A 10496-nucleotide genomic window follows, 5' to 3' on the forward strand; every position below is an offset into this window, starting at 1 on the left:
CCTCTGTAGATGATAAGGCAATAGTTGGCTGCCTCTTTACTACTCCATGAAACCGCTCCTGAGCCAAGGGTAAAACTATAGCCTGATGTGGATCTCCTCGTGTCTGGATCTCCTCCCCAATCTGAGTCACTCCAACCTACTCCATCCATCAATCCCCCTCCTGTGTAGAAGAGTCCAAGATCCTTCGTACCCTGCAAGTACCGCAAGATCCGCAATCCTGCGTCCCAATGAGACTTCAACAGTTCAACAGCCCCACGGAAAAGCTCAAGTCCAATCTGGTGTTCAACAACCAGATCAATGAACCAACCAACTTCCGGTACAGAGAGGCATGAACTAGCTCACAAGGATCATTCACTGTCAGCTTTGTGTTCGGGTCCATCAGCGACGTAATAGGCTTGCAGTTCTCCATCCCAAAGACCTCAAGCAACTCATGTACATACCGCTGCTGAGAGACAAAAAACCCCCTTTGGGTCTGCCAAATCTCCAATCCCAAAAAGAAGTGGAGTAAGCCTAAGTCGGTCATCTCAAACTCCTTTGACAAGGCAGCATTCGTCACTCCAATGTGCTCCATATGACAGCCGGTGAGAATGAGATATCCACATAAAGGATGATTAACGCAACCATGCCGCGTTCCCGAAAGAGATTCAGGTTGGGATCTGCAATCTCTCTGAAATCCAGTCCGAAGAAAGAAGGAATCAATCTTCTTATTCCAAGCCCTGGGAGCCTGTTGAAGACCATACAAGGCCTTTCTTAACCTGTAAACCATCCCTTCTGATCCTGGAACCACAAAGCCTGGAGGTTGCTCAACATACACCTCCTCCTGCAGGTCACCATTAAGGAACGCAGATATCCATCTGATACATAGGCCACCTCTGAGAAGAAGCAAGGACAAGAACGGTTCGAATCGTGGTCATCCTTGCTGTCGGTGCAAAGGTATCCTCATAGTCGATGCCTGGCCGCTCAGCATAACCCTTAGCCACGAGTCTAGCTTTGTGTTTGTCCACCAACCCATCTCACGCATATTTGCTCTTAAAGACCCATTTGACACCAATGTTTGACCGTTTTGATGGCCTCGGTACCAACTCCCAAGTGTTGTTCTTCTCGATGGCATCCAGTTCCACCTGCATGGCTTTCCTCCAAGTATCCTGAACAAGGGCTTCCTTGACGGAAGTGGGCTCTTTGTCCCGCATGATACGAGACATCAAAACATAGTTGACTTGTAAAAGCTCCGCTGAATGACTTTTGTCACGGACTCTGTGCGATCTTCGAGGTCCGTCCTCTGTGGTCCATTCAGAGGGAAGCTCCGTGACACCTGACTCCCGAAGGGTGTCCACTAACCACTTGGTGGCATTGACACGATCCCACAACAGTGCATGTGTCTTGTGTTCCTTCCGAATCGAGGGTAACTCCCCTTCCTCTAACTCCGTCCATGGAATCCTAACAACAATGAAATCAGCAAGGTCATAAGACTCCAAAACACATTCCATCATTACCTTCCATATGCCGTAGTTGTTCCCGTCCAACTGACGGTCTACTCGGAATGTGGGGAGTGTCGGGATCTTCACATGCTTCTCAGCCATCTCAAGTAAATCTGCCATTGCGGGGTTGTAATTGAAAAGGGTGGGTGGGTGGGAAAAAAAAGAACTTAAACTTGCAAGTGGCTGTCCAGTAAATCAGCCCGCCTTCCTCTTGCTTCTCCTCTTTCCGAACAGTCCAAAACAGTCCACCAATCAGCAACAAAACAAGCCCCCTCTTACTCACACAGTTCCCAAGATCTATCAAGAGCCTAGAGCTCTGATACCATGTCAAAATATGCCGCAGAGATGAAGATAAAATCTGAAAACTCAAGAGCAAGTGCACTGCAGAAAAACACAGCAATAGAGAAGGAGCGAGACAGGCGTGTAACTCTGCTATATATCCACAAGAAAATCCCGAGAACTGAATACAACATGTGTGGGGAAAAGGGGCCATTTTATATGGCCCCTGTGATCTAGTCGGCCTGTAGCACAAGGACAACCGACAGCACCTGAAGGACACCCGACTTGCATAAATCCCAGTCGGCCAGCTCCTGTCAGTCGGCCACTACACGTGTGAGGTCGGCCAGCTACACAGAGAGATAGGGAGCAGCAAGACCAATCGGCTATCACCTGGATCAATCCCAGAACCACAGGACAACCTCCCACACCTGGTAAAAATAGGGAAAAAATATGGAGTGGGAAAAAATGAGAAAACATCTAAATCCGGCAGGCACACCCACAACAGAGGCCTTGGTGTAAATATACAGACAGGAGATGACTGTTAACATGGGCTAGGCTAAATATTTCTGGCATACGCAAAAATTGACCATCTCAATTAAATACATCCCTGCAAGTAAAATATACGAGCCCTTGATCCTTTTTGATCCTTTCATGAATCACACAAACGTGGTGGGCGGAGCTTTCTGCTGTGCAACCAACATCAGAGCCTCCATGGCTGCTCCTGCTACCACACCTGTACTGACACGTCTACGCCTGTAAAACCATCCAAACTGCCTGTGACTGCAGGCTGCAGCTATATGGACAGCAAGAGGAGGACCTGGGGCTGTGAACTACTCAAGTCCAGCTTTGGCTGCTGTTTTTGGGCTACCGTTTCTCAGAACTGACTGCTGGCTGGTGTGTACCCGAGCGGTGGAGAACAACCTAGAGCTACTGGTCAGCCAGCCCAAAACAGGCCGACAGCAGCCAATATGCCCACAACTCATAGAAAACTCCAGTCGGCCAGCACTGAGCAGTGGGGCAAACCCAGTCGGCTAGCAAAAAACAGGGCATACCAGGTCGGCCAGCAATACAACAGCCGACAGCACTCCCCCACAGCCAGAAAAACAAGGAAAATGGACAAATCAGGAAAAAATGGAGAACTACCTACATGGGCGGGCACACCCACAACAAAGGCCCTAGTGTGTAATGTACAGACTAGAGATGACTGCTAACAGTAGTGCCCAATCAAGATAATTGGTTCCATCTAAAGATGGATTCCTTTGGAATTTGAGGAATGGATAAAGAGATGATAGTCGATGTAGAAGCCATGGAATTCTCCTTTTGAATTTACAACGAAAAGGCTGCAAGGAGGTACCCGAGGGTGGGCCAATCCTTCCTAGATGCTAGCTGAGGTGAAAGAAAGATGTAGAAGGGGAGCTGACACGATGCGCGATGAAGTAAGGGAGGGAGAGGCTAATGGAGCAAGTGCTCGGTGCTACCACTAGTCTAGGAAAGGGCCAGAATACCGAATTAGGGGAGGAGAGGGAGGGCTGGGGGGGGGGGACAGGTGCTGCTGTAGGAGAAACGCTGTAGGAGAAACGCAGCACAAAAACGCTGATTAGAGCGATGAAGTAGATCTCCAAAATGCAACTGCCAAGGCAGCAAAGGAGAAAAACGTAGGATGAAAACTCTTCTTGCTGATCTGTGGAAGCACAAGAGCTATGATACCATGTGAGAATATGTGAATATGAAGCGGAAGCAAATAGAGATCACGCAAGAGAGTAGACAGCCAAGAGAGATCCAACACTTGAGCCAAGAACTAAAAAGTATTGAATATATCGAATCAATTATGAAGGCACAATGACCATGTTATATACATCTCATGTAGAGCAATTGGCCAATAGCACTGGAGGACAAATGTTCACGACTGATAAAAAATGCCTAAAATAGCCTAAGAAATATGGAAAAATAACTAAAAATATCAAATAAATATCTAGATAAAAAGTGGCATAAAATGGAGTAAAAGAGAGCTTGAGATGACATGTCCAACATCTACTGGCCAAAGATAAGAAGAGATGTCTACCAGTATGTCCAAGCATTCCAGATTTAGCAAAAACTAAAGGTTCCACACTTGAAGCTAGGGTTGCCTCAACCAGTGCCTGTTCCTGTTCCTGTTCCTGTTCCTGAGAGACCTTTTTAGGATATCAGTATAAACTTCGTAGACCCTCTTCCAGCAGTTATGGAAACCATAATTACATAGTATTTGACAATTGTTAACCATTTCAGTAAGTTTTGCATGCTCATTCTGTGCAAGCAAGCGGCCACTATTGCTCACTTGTTTACTTGGCTTTGGTACCCCATTTGTTGTTTATCACGGACAATTACTTCAGATAGAATTCCCAAGTTTACTTCACATTTTTTCAAGGTATTTTTTGATAGCTTTGAAACTAAGTTGCAATTCTCTAGTGCATTTCATCCACAAACAGATGGTCAAACAAAAATATATAATCAATTGGCCTTTGATGTTCTCAGATCTTATTTCAATTTTTGGAGGGTATTTTTTGATAGCTTTGAAACTAAGTTGCAATTCTCTAGTGCATTTCATCCACAAACAGATGGTCAGACAAAAATATATAATCAATTGACCTTTGATGTTCTCAGATCTTATTTCCATAACATGCAGTCACAATGGGAACAGTATCTTCCTTTGGTGCAAGCTATCCTTAATGATACTCATTGATCTAGTATTGGCAAGTCTCCATGTGAGACGGCATTTGGTTATCGCTTCTCGTCTCTTCTTACGAAGATGGTGTCGCCATCATTGAAGGACAACAAGGCCACAAACATTTTCAGAGATTATTGAGACCATGAAGAAGCGCCTACCCAAAGCACAGGAACCATACACAAGGCAAGCCAACAAGTCTAGACGAGACAATAACTACAAGAAGGTCCGAGAAAGATTGGGTATTTCTCCGAATCATGACACAACGATTAAAGCAAGTGGGCAAGCATAGTCCCAAGCTCTCTTTCCAAAGCTTTGGCTCGTTTTCTATTTTAAAGAAGCTCAGTGATGTCTCCATGAAGTTGAAGTTGCAAGACAATTCGTCTATGCATAATGTCTTCCATGTCTCATGGTTGAAGCCTTATGTTGGACCATTCTTATAAGCAATCCCAAATGAGCAACAACCTAAAGTGGTCAACGAAGCAGAAATTATCGAGCATGGGTAGATTCTCCTCTACAAGTGGAAGCATGTTTCCGATGGAAGACAAAAACAATTCTACACCAAGTTCAAATACTAAGGCACTCGCGAAGCCGTTTGGCTCAACGGATAATTCTTCCAAGAGTACCCCATAGATAGTAGCGAACTCCTTGAAGGTCATGCAATTACCGCCAAGCTAAGCAGGAGGGAATGTCACATGCACCCTCGCACTGAACTGCCATGAGACACATTAGTGCCATACTAGCAGAGAAATAGTACAAAATTATCTGTCATATGTTGTGACCCCATAGTGAGACCTAGTCTAGGAACATGTAAAGCACGAGCTACGTAGGTCTTTCCAAGCCTTAGGTGTCACAATCGGTCACTTAACCCACTTGGAGAACACTCAGTTCATGTAGGTTATCCCAGCATAGCAAGCATACACAAGCATGCAGAAGTGGTTTAGCAAAGAGAGTCAAGAAACTAGGCCAACCCTATGAGCCTTGCATGTGGCCCCACCATGGGCACAAGGGATATACAAGAGTCCTACACCCAATCAGCACCCTTACAATGGCTTCGACGGCTAATCAGCAACATCTGGTACAATCGGCCACCATATAGGACTGATAATACGTGTGAAACGACGATGAAAAATAGCATTTAATGCTAAATATCAGCAATAATGAGTATATAATAACGGGCCGATAGCAAAAATATACATCGGTGTACATTGTGCCATTTAATTTTCAGCTTTTGTGTCTTGTCTTGTGCTGCTACATTTCAATCAAGTGTTTAATTGTTTAGCTACGAAGCGTGTCCAAAACCATGCATACCCATTTGGGTGAATTACATAATCTGCACTATTCCTCGTTACTAGCAGGGTAGGCTTGGCTTGGTCCACACTATCTTCCATGTGTAGACTCCACACAATTTTGTAACCCGCTTGGAGTGAGGTATGTACACGTCTCGGTAGCTTATAAGGCCAAGTGTTGTTGGAAATGGATTCTTGCCCTCCTGCTCCTCGTGCTGCCATATGGCAGTATATTATCCCACGTAGTGGGTTGGGGTCTAATCAACTCCTCTATATAGAGCTAAATAGCCCTTGATCTCCCCCTATCCCCCACCTTTATGGTGGTTCACAAGATCTTCAGGTCGGTGGGGTGGGGGGGGGGTTGGCTGGCCTTCCGCTCTACATGTGGTGCTCTGCTCGTCGGCTCCGCATCGGGCTTCACATCCAAGGAGCATGTTGGAAATGTATTCTTGCCCTCCTACTACTCATGCTGCCATGTGGCAGTGTATTATCCCACAGTGGGTTGGGGTCTAATCGACTCCTCTCTATAGGGCTAAATAGCCCTTGGTCTCCCCTTATCCCCCACCTTTATGGTGATTCACGGGATCTTCAAGTGGGGGGGGGGACCTGGCGGGTTGTTGGCCTTCCGCTCTGTATGTGGTGCTCTGCTGTTCCACCTTTCAAGTGCCACACACCAGATATCAAAGCAAACAAGTCCAACAATATATATTTTGTTTGGGAAGGGTTGTACGGTGAGTTGGGCAGCTCACACAACAGTTTTGGACCAGTTTTGGGCAACCTAAGTGTTAGAATTAGTGCATCTCTGTGTATCTGAGCAAAGCTTATTTTTGGAGATTTTATGTACTTTTTCTTGTTTAGTTGGTCATGGATCTGCCAGCCTGCTTTAGAGCAGTCGGCCAAGCCATATACTCACTATATAAAGAGTCCTCCCCCATTACTCACTTCACCCAATCCATTCCTTGCACAAGTTCAACATTCTCTTGCTGGCTATTGCCATTGTAAAGCTTCAAGCTATTATAAAAGGTGATCTTGTCCACAAACTCTCTCTACTCTCTCTACTCTCTCAGTTTCTTGGCTGCGTTTTCTTCTACAGAGGCAAGCATTGGTTTTTTGGCTGCATTTTCTGTTTTCAGCATCACTTGTAGTGAGCTTCTTGCGTGTGGAGTTGCCAGGCAAGTTCTTCTTCTTCCTCCACAAGTCCCTACCCTTCCAATAGAGGAGGTTCCCAGTGGTTTCTTGGATTGTTTTGCTACTGTCCAACCGCCTCCTCTCTCAGGTTTGAGAGGGGGCTGATTGGTTCTGGAGCCTTGCTTCATTGAAAAGCACTTGAGAGGAGTCTTGGAGAGCAGAGATTTGTTGTGGATATGGGTTCCCTCTTGGAGGAGGCATCTATCCTTGTTTCTCAAGAGCAGGTATGTGTAAAATCAGCCTAGCCAAGTGGTCAAGGGTTGGGCACCTTTTTAACTGTGTTTTTAGGGCTCACAAAGGCTAACCAACTTGTGTTCAAGGATTTTTCCTATGAATTGGCCCCACTCCAACAAGACTCCGTTCCACAAAAGATGAAGGCAAAAGAAGTCCAAAAAATACCAAGAATCAGATTGTTCTAACAAAAAAACAGTTCAAGACTGACAAGTGGACAGTTTGAATACCACGAGCCAAAGTTTGCGAGGAAGGAAGGAGACATCAAAAATTCAAGGTCAAAGATTTGTAATCTACTTAACTCAATTCCATAATATAAGCAAATCCGCTGAAAGGTGGGGGCCTTCAATGGGTTTAGGACGCAATCTGGTGGTCTATGTCTCTCTTCTCTCTTTTCTCTCATGTTAATGCACCACACTAGAAAGGCATCTGCATGTGACATGACAAGCAGCCAGCATCTAAACCATTTTCCCTTCAAGACTAAAAGAGTTCAAAATCTTGTAGACAAAAGAAAAGTGAGACGTATATCTACTTTCATTCCAAAAGCCACACTGCATATATCTACACTGTTAATATACCCCAAGGATGCAACTTTAGAAAATAGACGTTCTACTTCACATTCCTCAAAATGACACTGGCATTTGTCTACTCAAGCTTAGAAAATAGGGGTTCTGGTCGCATTCTTTGCCAGTGTCTGCTCAAGCTTAGAAAATAGACGTTCTGGTCGCATTCTTTAAATTGTACTAGCATGTGTCTGTTCAAGTAACTTTCAAATAAACGACCCCCCCATCTAACAGATAAAACCAATCATAATAGATGGCCAGCATGACACGCAATTTCTCCAGAAGATAGTAAAAAAAGTTTCAAACAGAACCCTCAAAACGTTCACACCAGGAAAATACTCTTGCTGCTCCCCCTGCCCACGAGGGCCAAGCTGGAAAGTCATTCCCTGATCGATTCAAAGTCTCGTAGAGGAATAAAAGGAAAATGAGGGACCAGGCGGGAAGTCATTCCCTGATCGTTCATAGGTCAAGCCTAGTCGGAATGTCAGGACGTTTTCCCAAACCCAAACGGACACCAAATGTGCAATGTCCATCGGTAACTCAACAGTTAACAACTCTCTCTCTCTTGGTTCTCGTGATGGAGATCTCTCTCTCTCTCTCTCTCTCTCTCTCTCTCATATATACCGATTTGAGGCTATAAGGGCCATACCTTCGCACCGAAGCTTGCGGACATGCGGGAGGCCCGTACCCCACCACTGCCAGCGCCGATGGTGAAGAGGTCGTAGTCGAACTCGCCTTGGCCATCGGACAGTCCATCCGACCCGTCGATAAGCATCTTGCGCGCCATATGTGTCTGTTGCAAGGGTTTGCCGTTTGGGTTTATCTACGGGTTTTAGACAGGCGAGTCATTCATGTCCGGATACCACGTGTGCCTCGCTGTTCCACATTTCGAACTCTTTTATTACACACACTATATATATATATGGGAGAGAGGTATTAACGTCAGTAGAATGCATACTACCAACGATAACGATGGGACTTGAACTCATCATGGCCTTTAGAAGGACCCTCTCACTATACGACCAACGATGGGACTTGAACTCAGGTGGATCATGGCCTTCAGAAGGGCCCTCGCACTACCATGTCAGAAGGGCCCTCGCACTACAGGGTAGTACGAGGGCCCTTCTGAAGGCCATGATCCACCTAAGTTTCGGTAGAATGCATATGACCAACGATGGGACTTGAACTCGGGTGGATCATGGCCTTCAGAAGGGCCCTCGCACTACCTTGCATTCTACCGAAACCACTTCAATACAAGTGTGTGAGCTAACAAAAATCCCAAATGTGGAAAAGGATGCGGACAGAATGAATTTTCCAAAAGCTTCAATAAAAGTGTGTGAGCTAATAAAAATCTCGAACGTGGAAGAGGATGAGGAAAGAATGAATTTTTCAAAAGCTTCAGCCTTATTCCAAAGAAAATACACCTACGTCTTCTTATTAAAGTCAACCGATCAATAATAAGAAGTAGGAAGAACCACCCCAAGAAGTGGTTGGCATTTTACCACAAAGATCTACATGCATAAGCTCTAGAGTTTCTTGACTTCTTATGGAAATGTTGCATACCGATGCTTCTTGTCCACAACATACAAGTTTCACATACATCTTGCATCTCCAAAAATGCTAGTAAATGTGCCATAATTCCAATCCTTTTCATGTTTAAGACTACAAACCTCAGGTGTGACAAATCTTTCCTGTCGTAGCTTGTTTGTCTTGACATAGGATCGGGCTGTAAAAGCCGATAGCTCATATAATTTATTGTTCCAAATTCCTCTCCTAACGACCTTTCCCCTGGCATCCATGATCACTGCACCAGTGTTATCAAATAGAACCTTCAAGTCATGAGAGGCAATTGAAAAACCGAGCGACCCCACAAACCGTTGGAATTTCATTTCATAGAGCTAGGAGGACTTTTGTTCAACCTTCTAAATATTGAGATTCTTTATCCACTTCATTTCCCTTAGTATTATCTTATTAGCATTAGAGGCATCATGCCTGCTCAAGGATTAATAGAATTACTTAATATAGCATATATTATGGCATATTAAAACCTCGTTGCCATGCATGTGGTCATCATAAATATTCACAATTCTCCAATAAATTGAACTAAAATATTCCATAAAGATTCTAATTTGCAAGCCATACTCCAAGAAACTAAATGACATACAATGTAAGTACCAATACAAAAGTTAAGTAACTAAACGACATACAAAATGTGAAGGCCCCAATGGCACTACCAATACTCAAAATGTAAACAAACACACAAACTTAAATAGAACATGTCCATAAACATAGTGTCCAAAAAAGTCTGGCCTTTTCTTATAGTCTTCATCCCCCTTCATCCACTTACCTATCCTCAACTCTTGCCCTCTCGCTAGCTGTAGCGTACACAAGAGGGACAACCAAGGCATCCGCTATAGAAGGCATCCAAATCAAAGGAGAAACATGACCTTCCAGAGGCTTTACAAGCTATTATGAGGGGAGCTTTCATCTCTAGCACAAGACCACCTACCACACATAATAACTCCAAGATGCAAGAAAGAAAACTAGCAAAGCACTCCAAGCTACCACGAATAGGCTGTAATGATGATGGTACAGTTAATACCTCTCTCTCTCTCTCTCTCTCTCTCTAGTTCTTTTTAATTTTTTCCCTTAAAAACATTTTGTTCCTACTCGCTCTCTCTTCCCCTTCTTTTTCTCTCTCTTCCTTCTCCTCTCCTTTTTCCTTTTCCCTTTAAAAAATACTTATTAATAAAACAAAATACCTTTT

At 44.4% G+C, this 10496-nt stretch overlaps 1 protein-coding gene across 1 annotated transcript in view; it reads right to left on the bottom strand.

Annotated features, from left to right (window-relative positions):
• LOC147621043 (glutathione reductase, cytosolic-like) overlaps positions 1-8638 on the bottom strand; it is an 81017-nt gene extending 72379 nt beyond the window's left edge. The window contains exon 1 of the mRNA XM_086825292.1: positions 8379-8638. Within this exon, the coding sequence (XP_086681418.1) occupies positions 8379-8516 (138 nt within the window). The 5' untranslated portion in view covers positions 8517-8638. The remainder of the gene's footprint in view (positions 1-8378) is intronic.
• Positions 8639-10496: the final 1858 nt, after the last annotated feature.

This window comes from Cibotium barometz, chromosome 31 (genome assembly GCF_041138505.1).
Source record: "Cibotium barometz isolate CiBa-2024 chromosome 31, ASM4113850v1, whole genome shotgun sequence".
Taxonomy (NCBI): domain Eukaryota; kingdom Viridiplantae; phylum Streptophyta; class Polypodiopsida; order Cyatheales; family Cibotiaceae; genus Cibotium; species Cibotium barometz.